Source organism: Ichthyophthirius multifiliis (genome assembly GCF_000220395.1).
Source record: "Ichthyophthirius multifiliis unplaced genomic scaffold scaff_1120509250961, whole genome shotgun sequence".
In the NCBI taxonomy this organism is placed as follows: Eukaryota; Ciliophora; class Oligohymenophorea; order Hymenostomatida; genus Ichthyophthirius; species Ichthyophthirius multifiliis.
This window is the reverse complement of record NW_004086336.1, coordinates 74,069-99,839: the sequence shown is the minus strand read 5'-3', so window position 1 is coordinate 99,839 and position 25,771 is coordinate 74,069. Positions and strand designations below refer to the sequence as shown.

The following is a 25,771-nucleotide window of genomic DNA, read 5'->3' as shown; positions in this document are numbered from 1 at the left end:
TTAAGAGAACTTAATTTTTCTCCGTTTAAAATTTGCAAAACTTCTATAATATCTTAAGTGTTACTAAATTAATAATTTGAATGTCTAGCACTTAATTATTCAGATTTAGAGCCTAATAAAACGAATACATCCTATAAAGAATAAAAAAAAATAAAAATAAAAAAATACTTAAACAATTATATTTCCTTTATTAACATATTTATTTATTTTTTAAAACATCTCTTCATCGCTATATCTATTTCTTCCAATAACAAACAGAAAATCAATTTTACCTTTTTATTAAAAGCTATTTTTGATTGCCATTTTCACCATAGTGACCTTTTTGTTATTAATTTTTAAAAAATGAACATAAAAAATAAAAGTAATAATTAAATAATAATAAAAATTAATATAAATTAAAAGTAAAATACTTTATTTAAACAACAAGGCCTTACTAGTAAGAAATCTTCGCCTTCAAGAATTTAATTACTGGGCATACTATCAATAATTTGCATTAATAATTTAATATGTTCTTTTTTTTGAACTTTAGCATATACTTTTTCACATTTAGAACAATTCCAAACGGTTTCAACATCAAAATCAAGGACATAGCTTCCGTCTGTTTTATTAGCAAAATTTTCCATAATTTTAATTACATATGGTTTCCATAACAAATGTTCATATATTTTAGTCAAAGTAATTACGTTTTCATTTTCTTTTATTTTTTGTCCATTATTAGATATAAATATACAATTGCTTATTTCTCCAAAATACTCTTCTAAAATATCCATTGGAGCTTTACTTATTATATAGACTGTCTTATTTTAATCTGAGCATAATTTAACTAATTATTATTTTATTTTTTCTTATTCATAATTATCTAATAAACTTCCAAAAGTAAAAATAAACACTTAATTTTTAGCTATTAGCATATTTTCTTGAATTTATTTTACATTTATTAATTTGTGCGATTTATTATTTTTACATAAAGGCCTAATTATTAAATCTTTGACTCTTTTTTCCTAAATAGAAGTATTTCTTTCTTCCAAGGAGCTTTATATTTGCAAATAACTTTATTAAATTTGCATTTTGGTAATTTCTACAATAAAATTTTAACTCCAAGTTTAATTAGAGAAATATTTAATAATATAATTATAATTATAAATCATTTAATCTTATAAATTATTTAAATAAACAGACATCATCATCCTTTATTTATTTTAGTCTTCTAAATTTTCATTTACTTTTTGTATATAATTTTCTTAAAATATATATTTTTCAAATACTCTTATTAGACATTAACTTATTTTTTCAATATTAAAAGGCGAGAAAATAAAAATTTTATTCAATTTTTTTAATAAAGGAGTACAATCTGGTAAAATACATACACCATTTTTTCTTATATATAAATATTCTATATAATGGCAATATCCATATTTTTATTATATACAAGTATTCAAGAAAACTTAACTCAAAGCTTAATGCTATATATAATCGTTATAAGTTAGCTAATTACCCAAAATAATATCAATATTCTATTTTCCTTTTTTTTTGGCCAAATCTTTAAGTTTATTAAAATAAGTAATTTAGTTTTGTTAAGAAAAAAATTCACAATCAGGTTAAATGTAAACAATTTATTTCAGTTTGAATTCTAAATGAGGATATTTTTTTTTTGCTGCAATCAAGAAATTGAGAAAAGTATTTATTTTAAGTTCGATTCCTGAGTTTTTAGATAAAACATCAATTCCAAGTATAACAAATTTGTTTTACTATTTCATTAAAATCATTTTTCTGTTGATTTCTTTGTTTAAATTTTGTTAAAAAAAATTCAATTTTATTAAATCAACTCCAGAATGCTAAATAAATATTTGTATTTTTCTCCCGTTTATACTCAATATTGCCTTTCCCCCGTTTTTAAATTCAAAAGAACATCCTAATTTTTAAGAAATCTGAAGAAAAGGTTCATAATCTTCATATGTATTAAAAGAAATAATATGAGAAAAAAATAATGAATTCATCAAAGTATTAATTTCAGGCAAATTTTGACAATAAGGAAATTTTCTATTGAAACATTAAGCAATTATAATACTATTATTTTCATCTTATGTATTTTATTATTAGAAAAAAAGCGAGGGAAAAAGCATAAAAAATGTATCAACTAAAATTATTGCTTGGGGATAATAGTTGATTTATTTTATAAAATTTACCATTTATTCGTTTATTTTTTTATAAGTAAGCCAATTTTCATCTTCTTCAATAATAAAAGAATTCTATTAATAATTCTAGTATAAAAATTTGGAAAAAAACGCATGTTAAAAGTTATATTAAATAATATCTTCTTATTAAAAAATTGGAATACATTTATATTATTTTAACATTGTTTCCCTAATTTCTTTTTATTCTTCTTCGTCTTCTATATGTATATTACAAAATCCTACCCATATTATTTTTACCTTTAAAATATTCAAACTGCTAAATATAGAGTCTATAAATTTATTGTCAGTAAAGTCTTAATATTCAAATTTTTTCTTTTTCCCAGTTTCAATTACTTTTATTAATATTGGTAGCTATAAACTTATTAAAATTATCACGTTATATGTTTTTATTGAGTCCAATTCTATACTAGGCTATGATTTTATACTTCGAGAGCGAATACATTTATCTATTTCTATTTCTTAATTAGATGATTATTCTTTCATATTTATTATTGGGGGATATTTTTACTTATTTACTTAGGCTTATTTTTTTATTTTATTAAATAATTATTACAAATTTTCTATATTTGATTCTATTTTCTTCCCACTTTATAAAAGCTTTTTTTAACTACTATGTTCTAAACTTTTTTTATCAGGAAATCTATTTATGTCATTTTATTATGTCACTTAAAAACTTATATTTTATAATCCCAAGCATATTTGGTTGTCATTATATTTAATACTCATTTAATCATTGTCTTCTTATTTTTCTGAAATTTTTTAAGGTTTTCGAAAAAAATCTTATGAATCACTACCTGAAGAAGAGCTCTTTTTTAAAAAAATAAAAAATTATTTATATTTTATATGTAAAAAAGTAAAGTAAATTAAAAATGAAGATTATTTCTTTATTTAATAGAATATATAAAAAAAACCATAATTTCAGCATCCCTTAAAGGATCAAATAATATTTCCTCATCCTTAAATTTTCTCACATTAGCTTTTTTATATAAGAAAAAAAAATATATATATTTATCTATTCAATTTTTAAATTTTTATCAAAAATAAAATTTAATACAAGTATCAATTATATCCATATCTAAATTTGTATTATATTTTTGAAATGGTCTTTCTATAATTAAAATATTATCTTATTTTATAAAAACAAGTGTTTTAAAATATTATGTTGTATAAATTCTATTTTAATTATAACTAAACTACTCCCATCTTACAACATTTCCAAATTCAAATATTACACATTTGAACTCTATTTAAGTTCCTATTTAAAATTAAAACAAATTAAATAAAATAAATTATCGTTCATCTATAGGGTTTTTATTTTTTTCATAAAAATATAACCTAATGGTATTTATATAAATGTTTCATGTGTCCAATTTGGATATATTTAGGAATTTGTTGTTAAAGTAAAAGCATTTTAAGGATTCCATTTCCCTAGTTGCTCTATATTTCCTACTATTTTAATGCATTAATTTATGTTTGTGTAGAATTAAACTTAGAATTTAATAAAAGACGTCATTTTTTTAAAAAAATATATTAAAACTATGATAATAGCAATGTTAAAAAAATATATATTCAATTAAGAAAAAAGATATAAAAGAAAAAATATTAAATAAATATATAATAATATAAACAAAATCATAAGATTAATTGCAAACTATAATTAAAAAAAAATGATTAAAGAAATAATATTAAATATTAATAGTTTTATTTATTTTAAATTAATTTTTTTATTTATTTGTTTAAATTTTAAATACTATTTCCATATATTTTTTTAATTAAAAATTATATATTTAAATTAAATATTATTTTTTCATTTTTTTTAATAAATAATAAATTCTTATATTTTATTATATAATAAAATATAGAAAAGAAAAAAATAAAAAAAAAATTTAAATTAATAGATAAATAAAAAATTATAATAATATATATTATAAATTTATTAGAAAAAATTAATAATAATAATAAAAAAATATATATATATATACAATAATAATGTAGAACAATTAATATATATAATTATAAGAATAAACTAATTCTGAACCTACAGTATAAGGTTTACCAATAAATCAAGAGAATATTATTATGCCGCCTTTTTCGAATTAATATCCTCCTATTGTACGAGCTTAACCTTAGCCATAATTTTAACCATAATAAAATCCATAATAATAATAATAATAAAATCCTTAAAATTACATAGCTCCACATAATCTAAATATGCCTTAATAATAATAATTCTATTATGCTCCTTAAAATTAATAGAATAATCAAATGATTGCTCCTATTCCACCACCTCCAAGTAATACATATGTAAATCCTTAAATACAATAGTAATAATTCCCATAATAAATTTAAAATAATAATCAATTTTAACATTAAATATCAAGACATCCTTAATCTTTTAATTGTCAGTTTTGCTAAAATAGAATTTAATCTTAGGTTATTTACAAAGTAGGAACAGGAACATGGATTGCAGGAATTATTGTTTGTTTGGCAGGATTTAGTTCTGGATGTTGCCTTATTCCCTGTGTTATGAATGATTGCAAGGATGCAATTCACTAATGCCCTGCTTGTGGGAATAATTTAGGAAAAAAAAGATTTTTGTTAGATTGATTTTTTTAATATTATTATGGGAAGGCGTAAAAAATTTTTATTAATATTTTAGTATAATAATATATATTTTATTATAAATAAATATACTTTATTTTACTATTTTTATATGTCTTTATAAAATCCCAACCATTTTTTAACTATTTTCTTTTTTTCAAGTATTCATTTATCATATTTGATATTATGTTTTTGCAATTAAATAATATATATTATAAAGAACTAAGATAATTAATATAAAATATATTTCGAATAATAAAAATAAATTATTAATATAAAAATATTTTGCTATTCTATTATTATTTAAAATATGCATATGTAAAATAAATTAAAATTAAGTTTAAAATAAATAAAAGCAATTTCAAATATAGCATGTTTCGTTTGCTTAAGAAATATAAAATAAGTTGTTTTGAAGTTTAAAATAAAAAATTATTATAAATTATTAATAAAACTGTAATTTATTATAATGTTAATTTAAATTTTTTATTTTTATATATATATATATTAACAACAAATTATATTTTTTTTTTATCAAAGAATAATTATATAACTAATATAAGCAACTTTTTAATTTATTTTTTTGTTTAAAAAAATAAAAATTAATACACAAAGCCTATCTTTGTTTAAAATATAATGCATAAATACAATATTTGATAAATAATTGATGAATATGGCAAAACGTTAAATATTAAAATAAAATTCTTTAAGGATTTTAATAGAATCATCCCTATTTATAGCTAAGTAAAATTTTGAATTATAAATACTTAACACTTTAATTTCTATGCTGTATAATGTAAAGTAAAAATAAAAAAGAAATGGAAATAAAATAAAATTAAATTTTTCATAATAATTATATTTGATTTTTAATTTAAAATTTTTATTTAATATATCAAAGTTAAAATTAATTAATATTTTTTTATATAAATATAAAAATTCTTTATATTGTTGCTCTTTATAATATTTATTTTAAAATTTATATTTTACAAATATAAAAATATTTAACAAAATAAAATTATATTCTTCAAATTAAAAATATAGATATAGAATGTAAAAAAAAAAATTTGAAGTGTAAAAATTAAAAAAAAATATTATGAAATATATATAATAAATATATACAGTTTTTAATATTAAAACTTTTTAAAAATAGGCATAAAAATATTTTCAAAAATAATATTTATATATATATATATATTTATATATATATAATATTTATATATTATATATTTTATATTTTTTTTAAAAGTTTTTAAATTGCTTTTAAAAATTTAATTAATCTTATTTTAATCATATATTATTTTTTTCATATTATAATTTAAAATCTTAATCTAATTCAACATATATTTATATTTAAATTTAATTTCAGATTGCAAATATTATAAGATTATATATAAATATATTGTTTAAAAAGACTTTTTATATATATTAATATATATTTAAATAAATATTTTTTTTATTATATTAATAAATAAATTCAAAAAATAAATTAATTATATATATATATTTATGTCTTAAAAAACAAATCTTTTAGTTTAAGATAAATAAAGTCCTTGGTTAATTGGCTATCGAGATCCAGTATCATAAATAAATGTTTTGCAATCATGTATTGCGTTAACTTAATTAACAGGAGACGGGGAAAGTAGACTAATAATAGCAGATTAAGACAACCGCCTATTATCTTACAAAGGTATTAATATTGATTAGAAGTTAAGTTTACAGGATACTCCAATAGCACTAGCATATTATTATCCTGAATAGTAATAATTGCGTAAAAAAATAATAAATATTTTAATATTAAATTTTATATTTATAATATAAAAAGCACAACCAATATTAGCTTTAGCTGCAAATAATCATGTTTACTTTCATTAAAATATGTAAAGAATATTTAGATTTACATTACCAAACATTGAAATGAGTCAAAAAGAAAAAGAAATATGGTAATTATTTGATGGAAAAAAAGAAGCTATAACCAAAATGATTGAAAAATGGAATCAATTAAAAGAACAATAGCAATAAGATCTCACATATTTAACTTTAGAAGTTCTATATTAATCAAAACCATAAAAACAATATGAACTTATATTGTAATAAAAATTTGAGAATTCATAATATAGTATACCTGATACTACTACATGTTTAGGAACCTTATATAATTCATTAATATCTGAATTTTCTGCCCAAAACTTAATTATTGGCACAGAAAATAAAATGCTTTATATAATGGAAACGAATGGAATGAAAATATAAACATAAGTATAAATATATTTATATTTATATATATTTTTTTTATAAAAAAGTTACAATTAACTGACGTGCCTATATCTATTATTACAATAGGAACTTATTAAGGTGAATATAGAATTATTTTAACAACAAGAAATAATAAAATATAATTTATAAAAAACGGAGAATATGAAAAATATTAAATTTAATTAACTTCTAAAGCAGTTCAAACAGTTTTATTAGGGAATGATATTTATGTAGCAACTATGAATGAAGTTCTCTAATGTTATAATAATAAAGGATTAAAATAATTTTCTTTAAAAACCAATTCTGATATTGTTTGTATTGAACCTTTAGTATTTGGATAATCAAAATAGACATAAGTGACATATTATATATTACATGTTATTAAAATTCTAAAAAAAGGGCATTTTAGTAGGTCTAGATAATGCTGAACTTAGATTATATATATAAAAATAACTTATCCATATATTAAAATTAGATGTAACTAAAATTAAAAAAATATAAAAAAAACAAAAAAAAAGGGTATAATAAGTGCTATGAAATTTGGTCCTTTTGGAAGAGAAGAAGGAATGTTAGTAATGATTTTGAAAAATAAAGGTCTTGATATTCGTATATTATAAAGAAATTTTAACATTTAAGTAAAATAAAATAATTCTTAATTATAATAAATAAAAAAAGAACTTTATAAGTTAATAATAAAACAACAAAATAAAAGAAGATGAAATACCTTTGAGTGTTCCTAAAAAAACTAAACTTTTTATAGAAAATACATTAAGACATCGTGAAAATTATACCTAAATCCATAAAAGTTTTCAAAAAGACATAATGAAGATGAGATTGAAAACAGCATAAACTTATCTTAGTTTACTAGAAGAATCTAATAATAATAACCTTATAAAAAACGGAGAAATAAATATTAGAATTTAAGCAAATATTAAAGGTTTAGGACCAGTATTTAAAATTGAACTTATAATAGAAAATTTAGGAGATAATTGTATTTATAATATTTATATAAACTATTTATATGATAAAAAAATTTATAAAATAATTAAATGTGCTAATTAAATTCCGTTTCTTATGCCTTATGTTAGTGTCCCTATTGTTGTATAAATCCTTAATATTGATAAAAATGGAATTTCTGACACTTTTAAGGTTATTTTATCAGAAAAAGAAAAAACAAATATTGTATCTGGATGTTTAATATAAATTCCTATGTCTGAATTGCGTGAATGATACGATTATTTTTTATATTATTTATTTGTTTTTTTTTTATAAAATAAAGAAAAGATATTTATAAAAACAGTTTAATTTTAAATAAAGATTGTTTTATTACATATTTTTTATGAAAATATTTCTTTAAATAAATCATCTAGATTTAAATTTTAATATATAAAAATCTTTTTATAAAAAATCTAATTTAAAATATTTTTAATTTATTGTTAAATTATAAAAAAAAATTCTATTAAAAACAAAAAATGTTAATTAATAAATTTAATTATTCTAAATAGTTGCCTTTTATAATATAATGCATAAAAAAATCAAATTATATAAGTATAGATTTTGAGTTTACTGGTCTTTATAGGCATTATGACTTAATTTATAATAAATATGATACAGTAAATATAATTTAAATTTATAAATATCAATCTATTATTATTTTGATTAAAATATATATTAAAAATAAATTTATTATAAAAAAAGATATAATAAAGATATTTTGCAACTAAAGAAAATATAAAAGACTTTTAACCAATTTAACTTGGATTATGTTGTTTTTAGATTCACAATAATGAAAAGTATTTTACATTTCTTTTTATGCTTGAATAATTTATTAATTTACATAATATTATTTATGTTATAGAATCGAAGCATTTCCATTTAATATATACATTAGTCAATATGAACTTATGGAAAATAATGATAATAACATTATGTATGATGTAAAATTATATCTTTATTTTATATTTATATTAAGAAAAAAACCTAACTTTTTTTTTTCTAAATTCGAAAGGGATAAGCTTTCAGTTTTTTATCTTAAAATTAACTAGATTTTAAACAGTTCTATTATAATAGTACAAAAAATAAAAACTTATTAATAATTTATATAAAAATAGGTGTATAATATACTAGCCTTGAATATGATAAACAATTAGAATAAAAAAAATTATTCAATTAAACTTACAACAAAATAAAATAAAATAACCATTTTTATAAAAATCAAGATTTGCTTGATAACTATAACCTTAGATATATAATTGATTTAATTTCATAACATTAAATTCCTTTAATATTTCATAATGGATTTATAGATATTTTATAAGTAATAATATTTAGAAAAAAAAATAAAAAAAAATCTTAAAAAAAAAGCTTTATGACAAATTTATAGACAAACTACCTGAATAATAAATAGATTTTAAGAAAAAATTTATTAATTATTTTACTGAATTTTATGATACTCGTTTAATATTAAATCGTTAAAAAGACTAAAAAATAGATTAATCTATTTAATATTCATTATCAAAGGCATTTGATTGCTTTTATAAAAATAAAAACACTAAATTAAATATATAAATCTAATAAGATTTATTTCCAATGTATATTTTAAGTGATCAAGAATAATATAATTTAAGTCACGAAGCTGGTTATGATGCATTAATGACTGGATATTTATTTTTTAGACTAATGGAACGTTTTAAAATAATGGATAAATATAATACAAAGCAATATAATTAACTACTTGATGAATATAAAAATAAAATTAATTTAAAATATAAAAAATAATCTTTTAATTTTAAATAAGATCAAAATTATGAAAACGAAAAGGTTTTTTATATTAAATAGTTGACTTTCTCAGAAGAGAATAATTATTTTAATTATTAAAATATGTTTCCAAATATATAAAACATTAAATTAAATCAAAATGATGCTCTTTTATATTTAGAGAATGAATAGTTAAAATAGTTTGAATTTTTTTAATTTTAAAAAAATTAAAATTGCAAAATTATTTAAAACAATGGAATTTTTTTTTAAATAAAAAAATATAACAAATATATACAAGATTTGAATTCTGGATTATTAAGTATTCTAAAATTTATTTATTTTTAATTTATATAAAAAAAAGATAATTAATAAAATAGAGAAATGCCATTTATTTTTGAAATTATAAATAATGAATGAAAAAAAAATATATACATATAAAACAAAATAAAATAAAATAAAATATAAATATAGTATTAATTTATAAAATTTAATTAAAAAAATAATATCTGATAAGAAACAACAATTTTATATGATTTTACAATTTCAAAATTATTATTCAATCTTTATAGCCCATTATATATATATATATAAATATAAAGTTAATCATAAAAAAATCAAAAATAATACTCACAAATAGAAAAAAATATATTAATTTTTTAAATATTTATTAAAATACCTTTTAATTAATATATAAATAATGGATAACAATAAAAATCCTTTTGATTTAATGAATATGTATGAAGATAAATGTGTTTAAAGTATTTTAGAGCCAGGAGGTACCTATAAAAATTTAATAATAAAATAAAAGAAATATCTTAAAAAATCTTTATTGAATGAAATTATAATATAATTATATTTATTTTTTAAAAAAGAAAAAATATTACTAAGTTCATTAATATATAAATTTAATCACGTTAATAAAAAATAAGAAAGAATACTATGTGTTACAAATAAAAACATATACAATATATTACCGCCAAAATTTTTATCAAATTTATTATCAAAAGTAATTAACTCTGCTAGAATTAAAAGAAAAATTCCATTAAATAAACTTTTTGGTTTAACAGTTTCTAGATTTGGATATTAATTTATTATTCATGTTCCTGGAGAAAATGATTATTTATTAAAAAGTGAAAATTTTAGGGAATAAATAATTAATACTATATGCTTTGCATATTATGAATTTAACTAAAAGAAAATGGCATTTTTTTATAAGGTTTAAAATAAACGCATATATAAAAATTATATTTATTTTCTTTTAATTATATAAAAAAAGGATGATTTAACTCTTATGTAATATTGTACAACTAAAATTGATGTAAAAAATAAACTTTCTAATATGCCAAAAGATTAGCCATAAGTAAAGAAAAAGAAAATTATAAATTTTTTAAAATAAAAAAAGTATCTTGATCCTGAAAGTATGTCAGGAAACGAAAATGCTGTTGGTGTTTCAAATTTAATATATTCAAGAAATTCAGAAAGTTTTTATCTTTTTGTAATATAAATTTTATTAATTTATTTTTTATAAATAGAAAATGATTAAAAGCTTTCAATTGAAGATTTTCATTTAATAAAAGTATTAGGAAGAGGTGCTTTTGGTAAAGTAATTAAAATTAAGTATTAGTTTATTCTATTTTAAATCTAAAAAAATAAAAAAGGTAATGCTCTGTTAAAAAAAAGATACTAACGAATTATATGCTATAAAATCAATGAGAAAAGAAGATATAATAGATAAAGATTAAATAGAACATACAAAAGCAGAAAGAAAAATATTAGAATAAGTATTTATTTTCTATGAGTTTAAGAAAAAAAAAAATAGGTAAATTTTCCATTTTTAGTGAATTTAGAATATGCATTTTAAACAAGAGAAAAAGTATTTTTTGCAATGAAGTTTTTAATAGGAGGTGAGCTTTTTTTCCATTTGAAAAGACAAAAAAGATTTACAGAATAAGCTGCAGCATTTTATTCTGCATAAGTTTTATTAGCATTAGAATACTTGCATTAAATGAATGTTGTTTATAGAGATTTAAAACCTGAAAACATATTAATGGATGAGGAAGGATATATTAAACTAACTGATTTTGGTCTAGCAAAATAGCTTGAAAAAGATTAACTAACTCACTCATTTGTAGGGACTCCTGATTATATTGCTCCTGAAATTATTAATATGGATGGACATAATATATTAGCTGATTATTGGGCTTTAGGAATTTTAATGTTTTATATTAAAATAAAAATTATTTTTTATTAATTTTCTTTTTATTTTAGATATGAAATGGTCATTGGTATTCCTCCATTTTATAATAACAACTAAAGCATTATGTTTTAAAATATAATTGAAAAAGATGTTAGGTTCCCTCAATCAGTTCCACTTTCAAAAGAATGTATGGATATAGTTATTAAATTATTGTAAAAAAATCCTGAAGAAAGACTAGGCTATAAAGATGTGTAAGATATTAAAAATCATCCTTTTTTTAAAGAAATTAATTTTGATGATTTAATATAAAAAAAAGTATTTTTTTTTTTATTAAAGATTTTAAATAAATAAATAGATTTAAGCTCCTACTATTCCTAAAATTAATAATAATAAAGATGTAGGAAATTTCGAATCTGAATTTACTGAAGAAGGTATTATTATTAATTAACATATTTTTAAAAATAAATTAGATGCGAGAAATTCGTTTGTCAATAGTGGAAAAAATATAGAATTATATCAAAGATAATTCTAAGGTATGACTTTTGTCCCTGTTAAGAATGATTTATGATGAATAAAATTACAAAATCATATTATTGTTTTATTTATCTTTATGTAAAAACTATTTATTTTTATAGGTTTTTGGAAAATATAAAAAAATTAAATTAAATGTAAAATTTAAAAAATAATTTATAAATAGTAATATTTAAATTCATTAATAATTTCATTTTTAATATTTTATTATTTCAAAATTACGATTTTTTTTTTTTTGGTATATTCAATGTTATATTAAAAAATATATCTAAATATCGATAAAATTAAATTATTTGTAATTTCAATATATTAATATAGATTTTTAGTTTAAAATTATTAAAAATATTTAGAAATAGCAAAATAAATATAAAAAAATAATAATTATAAAGTATTAAATATTCAAACTATAAAATGTATTTTACTTTTATATATAAAAATATTTATTATTTAAACATGTTTATGTTTTAGTTATATATTTATATAATATTATTTATAATTAAATTTAGTTTAAAATGTTTTTTTTAGTACTTTAACACTTCAAATAATTTTTTCTGAGAATTCTGAATTTTCTGACTGAGTACTAGAAGTAGAAGTATTAGTTTAATTATCATTCAATTAATTATTATTTTAATTAAAATCTGTAATTTTTTATTCTTAAAGTTACTACATATCAATAATATTTGAATTTTTTTTAACTTTGAAACAATTTTGACCTTCAATAATTTATTATAAATCGAAGCAAATATCTCTTAAATTTTTTAAATTTTATTAGTTTTATATGGAATAAAACTTATTTTATTATTTTGCTTATAAGCTAGTTTGAAAAAATCTTTAAATTCTTGTATTTATTATTAATCGTTATCTGTTATTTTTATATAAAAAAAATTAATTAAAAATTTTATAAATAAATATATTTTTTTTATGCCTTTAAAAAATGCAAATTCTTATTTATAATTTTGTGTGATATTTAATAAATCAATTGAATTATATTAAATATTTGTATCTATAGTTGAAAAGCCTGCTGTGCCTAAAGTTTTATTCAAATCCTCATCTCTTTTAGTTTCTTCTAATTCCATAAAATCTTATGTTATTTGATTTAAATTTAAAATACTTTCTTAATTATTAAATTCATCACTAAACAAAAGAAAACTATTTTCGATAATATTTAAATTTTAAATTGTTATTTTCTCATCTAAATATTAAAATTAAATTTGATTTTGATGATATTTATTATTCAAAATTAATGTCATTTTATTAAAGTCAGTTTAAATTGGAGATATCAATTTTAATATCTTTTTTATTGGAAATTGTTTAGGATAATAACCTACTTCTACATATGATTTAACCCCTATTTTTATTTAAAATCCTAGTTATGTTATATTTAAATCTATGTATTAATTTGGCTTTATTTAATTATCTTCAATATCACTACTTTTAATTATTAATTTTTAATCTATATTTTTATTTTATTCGTCAAATTAATTCGTAAATAGTCTTATGTTTGGGCCTTTTATTAATATATATAATTTATACAATAGAATATTATAATAAAAATATATAATTAAAATTAAGGGAAAAAGAAATATAATAAGTAAAATAATTGTTTTTTATCAAAATAAATTATTTTAAACATTTTTGTATAAAAATAAAAAAGACCTCCTTAAATATAACTAGAAATTTATTTAAATTAGTGTGATCCTATAATAATAAAATCTTAATTTATTTTTAGCTCGCTATTTAATTTGAAATATTCTTTTTTTTCAATTATTTAATGTTTTTAATTTTCTAGCATTTAATAAAATAATTAATTTCTTTATTCAGTTTATTCAATTGTTAAAGTGTCAATACTTATAATATTTGTTATTTTTTTTGTAAAATTAAATAGTTTTTTTTTTTTACATTAATTAACTGTTATCGTAATTATCTATTTAATTTTATTCAATATAACCTTCTGAAGCTAATAATACAAATGTTTGGAAATCATGCCACCTAATTAATATTTATTTAAAAATATTATAATAAATGTAAATGTTTATAAAAAGCAATTTTTTTTTGAATAAAATAAATGAAAAGATATAAAATAAAAATTAATATTTTTCTTTTAAAAAATATATTAAAAGTTTTACCATTAAATAGGTAAAACATAGAATAGGTATTCTTCTTATGATTAATGATCATTTAAAAAGTTTAAAGCCCAATTCTATAATTCTTAATTATTCATTAAATGAATGTATATTTTTTTAATTAAAATTTTTGTATTTATTGTATTATTTCTTTTTATTTTTTTAATATTTATAATAATAATATTAGTATGAACGATTTGTTTAAATAATATTAAAATTAAAAAAAAATATACCAAAACTATATTAATATATGTTTTTTTTAAAAATAAAATATATATATATATATATATATATTTATATATTACATAAAAAATTTGATATATTTTTAATTTCAGTTTTAGGAATTAATATTTATTTATAGATTTTACATTAATTTTACTGAAATTATATAAAAATATTGATAAATTTTTATTTTTACACACTTTTTTTTCCTATTTTATATTTATTATTATCAATTATTGAATTCAAAGGAATTCTATTATTTTTAAATAATATTAAAATTATCATAAAATACAAATTAATTTTTAAAAAAATTAAAGAAATTTTTTAAATTTAATATATAAACTAACTATTTTAACTTATAATTATAAAATATATTTTTTATAATTATTATGATAGCAAGGAAATTTTAAAATTGTTATTAAATTATATTTAAATAGAATTTAATAACATTAATAACTTTTTAATTGATTTTTAAATAAAAACATTCGTTTCTTATATAAAAGTGTTTTATTAAAAAAATAATATGTATTTTTGATAAATACTTTTTTAAAAAATAGGAGTTTTAATTAGTAAAATATTATATAAAAATAATAATATAGATTTTATTATGTTTAAATATTTTTTTTTTTAACATATGATAAAATATTTTTTAATTTTAATATAAAACTTATAAATATTTAAATAAAAATTAATTATTATAAATTTAAATTTTATATCTATTAAAAACATATTCAATTATTAAATTAACACAATATTTTTATTTGCAATATGTATTTTAAAAAATAAATAAAATAAAATATTCATAAGAATAAAAATTTATATTATTTTAAAAACAAAACAAAACAAAAGTAAATAAATAAAACAGAAGTTAAAATTAATAAGTTAAAATTAAAAATAAATAACAAATATTTTATTAAAAACATAAAACTAAATTTATAAAGAAACCAAAACAAAAACTAATAAAAAATAAAATCTCTACAAAAAAAATGGTAAAAAAAACCATGAAAAACACCGTTGGTGAAGCTACAAAATACATATCTAGAGCCAAATCCATAAAAAAGCTATAAATATCATTGAAAGACTTCCGTCGTCTATGTATATTGAAAGGTGTATATCCCCGTGAGCCTCCAAAAAAATTATTTAAGACTGGAAAGACCTATTATCACAAGAAAGATATAAACTATATAATGCATGAGAAGATATTATAGAAGTTCCGTGAATAAAAGGCATGGGCAAAGAAATTATAGAAATTAAAAGCTAGAAAAGATGAAATGAGAGTAAAGAAATTGTTAAAAGACAAACCCACATATACATTAAATCATTTAATAAAAGAAAGATATCCTACGTTTATAGATGCATTAAGAGATTTAGATGATCCTTTATGTTTGATAAGCTTATTTTCATGTTTCGCAGCCCATAAATCTTTAGGAGTAAAAAGAAATATAGTCGAAAAATGTATAAGATTATAACGAGAATTCAATTTATATATAATAAAAAGCCGAAGTTTAGAAAAAGTATTTGTATCAATAAAAGGCATATATTATTAAGCATAAATAGAAGGTCAAAAAATCACTTGGATTTAACCTTTTTAACTCCCAGCTGAATTACCTGTTGAAGTAGATTATAAAGTGATGCTTACTTTTTTGGAATTTTACGAAATTTTGGTTAAATTTGTTAATTTTAAATTATTTAGTAATTTAGGAATTAAATATCCAATAACTATTAATTAAAGTATTGAAGACTAATCTTATTTTTCTTACTCATCTTTTGTTTTGGAAACAAAAGATTCCCAATAAACACTCGAATAAGTGGAATAAGAAAATCTTAAATATTAAATAGACGATAAATTCGCAAAAGACGACAACATTTAAATCTTATAAAATGGAAATTCAAACGATAAAAAAGACCTTTTTACTAATTGTGTATTTTTCTTATCTACAGAAGTACCTAGATTATCCTTAGAGTTCGTTATTTTGGCTTTTGGAGGTAAAGTTTCATGGAGTGGTTGCGAAAGCTTTCCTATTACTTAAGATGATCCTTAAATTACTCATTTCATTACTGATAGAAATCCTAAGTTTTTGAAATTTTTAAAAAATAGGGAATATGTCTAACCTTAATGGATATATGATTCTGTTAATAATGCAGTTTTATTACCTGTAGCTGAATATGGACCTGGAAAAGTAATAAAATATTATTATATTTTGTTTCTTAAATCAAATATAGAGTTTACCTTCTCATTTATCGCCTTTTGTGGAATATAATGATACTGAATATAAACCTTAAAGATAAAAAGATATTGAAAAATTAAAAGGTATAGAAGTTTAAGAAGAAGATGAAGATAATGATATTTAAGTTAAAAATGACGATGATGATGATGAAGAAGAAGAAGATTTTGAACCGAATCAAAAAACTATCGTCAATAGTTAATAATTAGGTTCCAATGATGAAGATGATGAAGAAGACGAAGATTAAGAAATTAGTGAAGATAAAGAAGAAAGTAAAGAATAAGATAGTGAAATATAAGAAGTTTAAGTCGAAGTTGATTAATCTGAAGAAGAAAATGAATATGATCATTAAAAAGCATTAAAAAAAAAACTTTGAAAAAAAAGAAAGAAGAAAAGGAATAACATGAATTAGCTAAATAAATCATGACTAGAAAAAATTAGAAATTATATAATATTATGAAAAAAACATAAGAAACAAAATTAGAAAAAGTAAATGAATTAAAGAAAAAAGCAGCAAAATTAAAAAAAAAAAAAAATTAAAAATGAAAAAAATTATTTAAATATTTTAAATATATAAAAATAATTTAAAATAAACATAATAAAAATAATAATAATAATATTATATATGTAATATTTAATATTAAAAAAAATATATTGTTATTTTTGTTTAAAATTAAAAATTTTAAAAAAATAACAATAAATAAAATTTTATAAATAATAAGCATTATTATTAATAAAAAAATGCGACAACATTAATTTAGATTCCAAGCAAAGCCAAGTTCAAACTTTTTATCAAATTAAACTCTTCCATGTAGATTTTACTCAACATAATCACCCTTATCATCTCCTCGTTAAGTAGTAACTAACGGAAGTTATCGTTATATATCTCCTTTAAGCACAAATAAATTAATAACTAACGTACAAAATGTCCATATTAGTATCTCCAAATCTTTTAAAAAATAAAGAAAATGACCAAAGAGTAATATCTATAAATTAATAACTAAACTAATAGCTAGTAAATTAAAATGCTTATACTGAAGATTTGGTAAACAAAATAAAATAGCTAATAAGCTTAAATAAAAATTTGCAAAGTTAAAAAATTTATTAGATATAAGCTTAATTTTAAGAATATAGTCTTCCTTTTGAAAATGCACATTTACAAAGAGTTAGAATCGAAAAATATTATTTTGGAAGTAAAATTTGCAAAAATATTAAATTAAAATAAAAATTTATAATAAATTGTATAAAAAACTAAGAATTAGGAAGAGAAAAAGATAAAATTTTAAAATAAGATGAAAAATTTAAAGAAATTTCACAGAGTTTGTAATATAAAATTAGTCTATTGCTAAACGAAAATGCTAAAATGTAATAATTTTTAAAATAAAAAAACGAAAAAATAAAATTTTATTAAAATAATCCTAATTTAAAGTAAATAAATATTAATTTTATATTAAAATTAATACATATGCTAAAAAAATAGTTATTAATATTATATTAACTAAATACAAAAATTAAAAGAAGAAAAAATTCTTTTAAGAAGTAAAAAACTAAAAATAAAAGAAATTTAAGCAAAAATTAATAATAAATATAAAAATAAATTAAATAATTTAATAATTTAGAAACTTAATATTAATAAATAGAAAATTAACTTTAAGAAAAAATAAAATAAAAATTCAAATAATCTTATAATTATTGATTATTTGAAAAAATAAATAAAACAATAAAGCAAGAAAATGAATTTTATAAATAAAAAAAATCTTAATTAGAAGATGATATGGAATATTTGAAAAATTAATAAGAATAGCAATTTAAAATACAATAAGAACTATAATAATAGTTTTAGTAAACATTTAACATATTCCAGATATAAAAGAAGAAAACGAAAGTTAAGAAGAAGAAATTTATTAGAAAATTCAAAAATAATAAGAAAATAAGGATTAAAACATATATAAAGAATTAAATTAATTATTATAGATCTAAGAAAATTCTTAAGAAAGCAATAGTAAATAAAAAAAATATTTTAAAAGATAATATCAGAAATTAAGAAAAATAATAATCTTTAGAAAAATAAAAATTGCAAAAATAAATATAATGAAAAAAAAATAAATAATATATAAAAAAAAAAAAAAATTTTAAAAAGTTAAGTATAAAATTTTTATTAAGAAATTTATATCTATTATATATATATAAAAAAAAGATAATAATAAAATTAAAATAAAAAAAAAAAATATATATATTTAAATATATATATAAAAATAATTATAAAAAAAGATATTTTTATGTAAAATAAATATTAATAAAAAAAAATAATATTAAATGTTAATAAAATATATAAAAATATAAATATAAAAATTAGATATAAAAATATATTTAAATAAATTTATATTATAATTTTTAAAAATTAAATAAATAATAGATAAACTATATAAAAGAAAATCAATATAATAATATATATAGTTTTAAATTTGATTTAAATCTATTTTTAAATTAGAAAAAAATAAAATTATATAATAATTTATATATATTAAATAATATATAAATATTTATTATTATAATTATGATTTTTTTTATATAAAATAAAATTTACATTTATAAACTAAATTTTTAATATTGCTTGTAATATCTTTATATATTTATTATTTTTTGTTTATATATCTATTATTTTAAGTAAGAAATGAATAACTTGACTTTATTAATAATAACAATTTTTAAGTTATTTTTAAATAAGAATCTTAAATTTATCTATCATCATTAATTATTTTTCTTATTATCATTATAATAATAATTAAACTTATAAATAAAAAATATAATTTTTTAGATTTTATTTTTTTATTTAACTCTTTATAATTAATTGTAATTTTAATTTAGTATTTTAAAAAAATAATTTTTATTCGTAATCCATTTTATTTCGCTTTTATAAATTTATTTGTTTGAATTTTATTTTATTGATTCCTTAGTAGATCTATTGTTTATAAATATAGGTTTCTTTTAATTAGATTTAAATGAATGTAACTTTATCCTTTATTTTTATTTTTAAAATAAAATTTTAATTTCTATTAAAAAATAAATTGAAGCAAATCTTAATAAGCATAAAATAGTATTTACAATTTCATAATTTTCAAATATAATTAACCAAATAATAAAACAGAAAATTGTAAATATTTGTTTTAATAATTAAATTTAAATGTTTATAATTTATTACAATATTTACATAGCGTATATAATATAGAAATTGTGTAATCTTGATTAACTAACGAATAAGTAAAAATGTCACAAAAAATATTTTATAAGTAAAGCAATATGTAAATATATATATACTTAAATTAAAAACTATCTAATATAATATATATTTTAATATAAAAGATTTAAATAGATTATTGATAAAAATTATAATAAATAATTTTAATTTAAATAGTTTATTATTAATAAAATATATATAAATAATTCTAAAAAAAATATTACATTCTTGACATATAACTCAAAAAAAAATATATTTTTAAAAAAAAAATTTAAAAAAAAAATGAATAAATTTTATAGATATTATAATTTAAAAAATAATAATAAAAAATAAATATATATATATGATAAAAAAAAATTTAAAATAATAAATTTATAATTATATATTTATATATTTATATATTTATATATTTATAATTTTAAATATTCTTATTTATTTATTTATATTTAATTTGATATTTGTGATTTTATTTTCTGAAATAAGTTTATATAAATTTATATATAAAAAAATGAAAATTAATTTGAAATGCTTTATCACTATTTTTTATGTATTAATTAATTTTGAAAATTTTTTTATTTATATTCATTTTTATTTAAAAAAATAAAATAAAATAAAATTAAATAATAATGATAGATTAATTCTAAAAAAATAATGAAGAATTTAATTGTGTAGAAACGCAAAAAGAAAAACTATTTGAACAAATAAAAGAGAAGATATATTACACATATCATTAAATATTAGAGTCTAAGCAACTGTCGTAAAATGTTTCAATATTTTTAATAATTGTAAGCTTTTTATAACTAATTGCTATGACATTTAATGAAAAAAATATTTATTTATAATAGACAGCATTAAATTCTTCTTTATCTCTTTCTTAATATATGCTTGTATTTCCTGTTATTAATTCTTTAAAAAATGATGTATTTAATACTGGATTTATAATATTTTCGCTCTTAACTTAATTTTTTTACTTATAGGAGCCTACCATATTTACAAACAAGAAAACTAAGATGAAGTTTCAATCAAAGACTTTAAAAATATATGGTCATTAGTGTATGACATGTAAGATAAAGTTTTACTTATTCCTTTTTACGGAGTTTCTTTTTAAAATATTTTAGATGGTATATTTGATGATGAAAGTTTTAATTCAAGTACATATTAACAAAAATATTTAAATTTATATTTAAATTTATATATTTAAATAAAAAAAAAGTGCTTGATATTCTAAACTTATCATTAAGTATAGTAGTTATAATAATACTAACAATAATGGAAATTTTATATGTGTTAATATTTTTTAACTTTACATTTAAAATAAAAGATAACTTATCCAAAAATCCGTCATCATTATAAACATAAATGTTTCTTTTAAAATTAATTCTTATATTATGTTACATATAATTTAATTTAAATGATTATAAAATATATGAATATTATCTAATAATGCATATTATTAAGGGTTTTTTTTTTTTTAAAAAAAAAAAATTAAAATATATAAAAAAGGAATAATATTATACTATTAATCATTAGCAGCATTTTATTACCATTAAAAAAATGTATCAAAAACAAATGGAATATTTTGCGCTGCCTATCTATGGATAAACAGTACCTTTTTAATAATATACGTAGTAGATGAATAAACAATATCGGACAACATATTATATATTAGTTTATTAGGAATGTTATGCTTTATTAAGTTATATTTAAATTTAAGAAATTTTTATTTAAAAGTAATAATGATAAGTGAACTAGAAGATATAAAAGATGATATACTATTAGATTTGAAAATAAGAACATACAATTACTTATCAAAAAACCTGCATGTAAAAAAAAGTGAATTATTATTAGCTTCTTTACTAAAGATTCATTATGATAAATGTAAGGAAATTTCTGAATGTCCATGTAGAAATCGAAATAAGCTTTTTGATCCAAAAAAGTATGATTTTGGAGATTCTTCATTATAATTTCATAGAGATCCTGTTTTTGTGAAACATTTTATTGCGAAAATGATAAAGGATGGTTTGAGAAAATTCAAATAGTCAATATTGCTAAATTTAAATTATATTTTTTTCATTTTCGAAGACATGAGATTATATACTTTACTTTTTGATGATATTAAAAATTTTAAAAATAAATATGAAAACGATCTTGATATTTCTTATGAGTTCTGTTTATATAGATTAGAGTAAATGATACATTCTTATATTATTTAAAAAAATAAAAAGCATTCTGTTAGTGATGTCCTAATGATTGAAAATGTTAAAATCTTTAATTAAGGAATGAAAAAACTTAAAGATTGCATCAAAAATGTTGCCTAAAATTTCGATAATATGTGGGAATGTCTTCATGATAATATCCCTGATATGTCTAAATTATTAATTATTTGTAATTAGACTAGTGAATAAATCATTAAAACTGAAAAAATATACTAGGTACTTAAAAAATATAACCAAAACTCAACTGATTTGAGAAATGTTATGGAATTATATGCCGATTAAATTGTGTATGATGAATGTTTATCAAAAAAAATACAAAAAGAAATACAACCAACATCTGATATGGAAGTCGGTGATTCTTTAAATCAAGAAATAGATTATTTATTAAAAAAATATAATATTTATGATGAAAAATCATGTGTAATTAGTATTTCTACGAATTAAGAAACAAAAAGTTAAATAAGTTGGTGTTCAAAAAACTGCTATAATATTTTTGGAATTAACGAATAAAATTTGAAAGGAAAAAGTATTAATGAATTTATGCCTTCTGTTTTTGCTAATAGACATGATTAAATTTTATCTAATTTTTATTAAAACGGTTTATATTTAATTATAAATTTTTTTAAAAAAAAAAAAACAAAGGGAAAGAAGTTACTATTAACAATATTATGCATACATGGGCTTTAGATCATAAAGGGTATTGCTTTTCATGTAATATATTTGTAAAAATAATCCCTACATTAAAAAATTATGAAATTATATCGTTAATACATAAAATCAATGAAAACGATTATATTATCACTGATTATGATGGAGAAATTTCTGCTGTAGGTAAGAAAATTTCTGATTACCTTGTATATTTATTTATATATTTTAATTTTATTATACAAAATAATATTAATAATTTTATAAAAAATTTAAATAGTAATTAAATGTAAAATAGTTAAAAGAAAATCGATTAAATATTTAATTATTAGCTCCAAAACTATCAGACATATATAAAGATTATTTTATTGATTTTGATATATAAAATGACAATAAAGGATTAGTATTTGAAAAAGATAAACCTTAATTAAAATAATTAAAAGTATTAGGAGCAGACAATAAATAAATAAATTAAAAAGAATTAAAATTTTATTTTTTTATACCGATGAATATAGAAAATCAAATAAAATATCATTTAGAAGCTAAAAGAAGACTATTTGTCAAACATTTTGGAGATGAGAATAGTTTATTTAAAAAGGTTTAAGAAAAAAATTCTGATTTTAAAAATTAAGTTTATTTTAAAAGTGACTATGGAGAATATTTATAAAGCGGAATTAAAAGATTGAATAAAAAAAAACTTTAAAAGATCGTAAAAATAAAAGCTTCTCTATAAGTATTTACTTATTTTTAAGGGAATTCCAATTTTAAAATAAAGGCGTTAAAAATTTTTTAAATGGAGGTTAAAAATTTCATATTTATTTTATTTTTAAAAAAATAAAATATAAATAAGGCAAAAACACCATAATATGCAACCAAAGAAAGAATAAAAAAATAATAATAATATTTAAAATTATTCATGTAAGATATAAAATAATTTCATGTGGATATAAAAGCGAAGAAATCTTAATTAAAAAAAGAATAAGAAGATGAATAAGAGTAATTAAAAGAAGATCAATTAAATAATAAAGATAAAGAAGATGAAGAAAAATAAGGTTCATAATCTTAAACCAAGCTAAATGGTTTATTAAAATATTTCAATACTAAAACTAATAAAGGCAAAAATTACGATAAAAAGAAAAAAGTAAATAATGATTCAAATTAAAAACCATAATAAGAAGTAGAGGAAATTAGAACTATTATAAAAAAAAATACTTGAATGGTTTAAACCTTCTAATATATATATTAAAAATGCACGGCTTTAAAATTATAATTTTTTCGTTGATCATAAAGCAATTAATGAGCATTAATAAAATAAGGAACCTTAAGAAAATATTGATCATCAAAAATTCAAATAAATTAAAGATTTATAATAATAATAGGAAGAAACAAAGTAAAATAATGATGATTCTACTCCTCTTATAACATCTAATAATGAGACTGAATAAAATAAAATAGATTTAAATCAATAAAACTTATTGGAATACAACATGAGCAATAGTATAAAAATTAGAAATAATAGATTGAGCAATAACATTTAATTAAATAATAATGATATAAATACATAATTAGCTCATGAAAATTTATAATAAAAAAATTACAAAAAGAATACTACTTTAAAAAAAAGAATAAAATTAAAGTCTATAATAGTTAAAAGATCAAATCATAAGAATCTATATTGAAATAAAATAATAAACCTAAAATTCAATAAAAAGAAACAAAAAATTAAAATATTGTAGAAATTAGTTCTAAATTTTTTTCTAGATTAAGAAAAACGTTAATAATTAATAAAATTATTGGAAAAAAACCACATAGTCTCTTCTATAATCCCAGAAGTCATATTGAAATGAAAGAATCTGGATTTCTTTTTGATAATGATTCTGAAAAATAAAATACTGAAGAACAAGAATAATAAGAAAATTTTTAAACTAAATAATCATAAAATATCAAAAGTTTTTTTTTTTTTTTTTTTTTAAAAAAAGTATATTTGTTTAAAAAGTCAAAGAGTATTAAACTTCAGGAATAGCTAAAATAAAATAAGCTTTTAATAAAGGAAAATTTACTGAAAAATAAAAAACTTAAAGAAATAGTATTACTTCATCATCAGGACATGGTTTAAAAATAGTAACAATAAGATATTATAAAAATAAAAAAAATAAAAAAAAGATTAAAGATATTAATTAATCATCAAGTACAAGTGAAGAAGAACAGATGTTTGATGATATTCAAAAAATTGATTAAAAATCAGATGATTCTTTATTAATTGAAAGAAATTTGCTTTAAAATCTCGAAAAAAAAGAAGTAAAAGAATAAGAAAATGCAGTAGGATAAAGTGTAGGTTCATCAAATAGTATAAATACATAAAATGCAGTAAGAATGTTAAGATAATCCCTAAAAAATGTAAATACACCTTTGATTTTGAAACTTTCTAATTATTTAATTCTTTTTTGTGTATAATACTTTTTGCTTTAGGACTTACTTAATATTTAACTTTGGTATAAAATTTTACATAATTTTAAACTGAACTACTTATAGTAGATAAAATTAGTAATTATACATAAACTTTAGTCCAGC

General features: G+C 17.1%; 6 protein-coding genes across 6 annotated transcripts, besides 29 other annotated features; 5 read left to right on the top strand and 1 right to left on the bottom strand. All coding sequences in view use genetic code 6, as the record gives it.

Annotated features, from left to right (window-relative positions):
* Window positions 1-99: 99 nt before the first annotated feature.
* IMG5_120020 (trehalose-phosphatase family protein, putative) lies at window positions 100-4,353 on the bottom strand (the record flags this gene model as incomplete). The annotated part of the gene is made up of 7 exons (XM_004034424.1): window positions 100-131; window positions 273-318; window positions 411-823; window positions 2,918-3,002; window positions 3,107-3,171; window positions 3,393-3,450; window positions 4,252-4,353. 7 exons carry the CDS (start codon window positions 4,351-4,353, stop codon window positions 100-102), a joined length of 801 nt encoding a protein of 266 aa, XP_004034472.1.
* Window positions 134-165: a microsatellite.
* Window positions 354-395: a microsatellite.
* Window positions 4,326-4,375: a microsatellite.
* Window positions 4,338-4,375: a microsatellite.
* An 85-nt stretch (window positions 4,376-4,460) lies between these two features.
* Window positions 4,461-4,802, top strand: IMG5_120010 (lipopolysaccharide-induced TNF-alpha factor, putative; the record flags this gene model as incomplete). The annotated part of the gene is made up of 2 exons (XM_004034423.1): window positions 4,461-4,499; window positions 4,629-4,802. 2 exons carry the CDS (start codon window positions 4,461-4,463, stop codon window positions 4,800-4,802), a joined length of 213 nt encoding a protein of 70 aa, XP_004034471.1.
* A 16-nt stretch (window positions 4,803-4,818) lies between these two features.
* Window positions 4,819-9,179, top strand: IMG5_120000 (hypothetical protein; the record flags this gene model as incomplete). The annotated part of the gene is made up of 13 exons (XM_004034422.1): window positions 4,819-4,828; window positions 5,835-5,864; window positions 6,325-6,561; window positions 6,616-7,049; window positions 7,094-7,145; window positions 7,242-7,402; window positions 7,446-7,523; window positions 7,565-7,652; window positions 7,759-7,994; window positions 8,552-8,659; window positions 8,745-8,839; window positions 8,905-8,976; window positions 9,158-9,179. The coding sequence occupies 13 exons, from the start codon at window positions 4,819-4,821 to the stop codon at window positions 9,177-9,179; spliced, it is 1,623 nt and encodes a 540-aa protein (XP_004034470.1).
* Window positions 4,846-4,895: a microsatellite.
* Window positions 5,772-5,832: a microsatellite.
* Window positions 5,967-6,020: a microsatellite.
* Window positions 5,967-6,027: a microsatellite.
* Window positions 5,974-6,027: a microsatellite.
* Window positions 6,020-6,059: a microsatellite.
* A 1,058-nt stretch (window positions 9,180-10,237) lies between the features above and the next one.
* Window positions 10,238-10,271: a microsatellite.
* A 229-nt stretch (window positions 10,272-10,500) lies between these two features.
* Window positions 10,501-12,568, top strand: IMG5_119990 (protein kinase domain protein; the record flags this gene model as incomplete). Its single annotated transcript, XM_004034421.1, has 9 exons — window positions 10,501-10,579; window positions 10,676-11,019; window positions 11,080-11,248; window positions 11,336-11,406; window positions 11,462-11,584; window positions 11,623-12,020; window positions 12,072-12,315; window positions 12,356-12,431; window positions 12,471-12,568. The coding sequence occupies 9 exons, from the start codon at window positions 10,501-10,503 to the stop codon at window positions 12,566-12,568; spliced, it is 1,602 nt and encodes a 533-aa protein (XP_004034469.1).
* Window positions 12,569-14,924: 2,356 nt separating this feature from the next.
* Window positions 14,925-14,956: a microsatellite.
* A 785-nt stretch (window positions 14,957-15,741) lies between these two features.
* Window positions 15,742-15,768: a microsatellite.
* A 94-nt stretch (window positions 15,769-15,862) lies between these two features.
* Window positions 15,863-17,477, top strand: IMG5_119980 (pescadillo family protein, putative; the record flags this gene model as incomplete). Its single annotated transcript, XM_004034420.1, has 2 exons — window positions 15,863-17,056; window positions 17,100-17,477. 2 exons carry the CDS (start codon window positions 15,863-15,865, stop codon window positions 17,475-17,477), a joined length of 1,572 nt encoding a protein of 523 aa, XP_004034468.1.
* Window positions 17,478-17,616: 139 nt separating this feature from the next.
* Window positions 17,617-17,653: a microsatellite.
* Window positions 17,654-18,704: 1,051 nt separating this feature from the next.
* Window positions 18,705-18,755: a microsatellite.
* Window positions 18,756-19,179: 424 nt separating this feature from the next.
* Window positions 19,180-19,226: a microsatellite.
* Window positions 19,180-19,232: a microsatellite.
* A 55-nt stretch (window positions 19,233-19,287) lies between these two features.
* Window positions 19,288-19,343: a microsatellite.
* Window positions 19,313-19,471: a microsatellite.
* Window positions 19,325-19,369: a microsatellite.
* Window positions 19,431-19,470: a microsatellite.
* Window positions 19,472-19,610: 139 nt separating the features above from the next.
* Window positions 19,611-19,645: a microsatellite.
* An 819-nt stretch (window positions 19,646-20,464) lies between these two features.
* Window positions 20,465-20,547: a microsatellite.
* A 49-nt stretch (window positions 20,548-20,596) lies between these two features.
* Window positions 20,597-20,623: a microsatellite.
* Window positions 20,624-20,693: 70 nt separating this feature from the next.
* Window positions 20,694-20,763: a microsatellite.
* Window positions 20,710-20,785: a microsatellite.
* A 672-nt stretch (window positions 20,786-21,457) lies between these two features.
* On the top strand, window positions 21,458-25,613 carry IMG5_119970 (PAS domain S-box family protein; the record flags this gene model as incomplete). Its single annotated transcript, XM_004034419.1, has 5 exons — window positions 21,458-21,490; window positions 22,565-23,153; window positions 23,198-23,409; window positions 23,481-24,279; window positions 24,805-25,613. The coding sequence occupies 5 exons, from the start codon at window positions 21,458-21,460 to the stop codon at window positions 25,611-25,613; spliced, it is 2,442 nt and encodes an 813-aa protein (XP_004034467.1).
* Window positions 21,507-21,534: a microsatellite.
* Window positions 23,875-23,921: a microsatellite.
* Window positions 24,106-24,152: a microsatellite.
* Window positions 25,614-25,771: the final 158 nt, after the last annotated feature.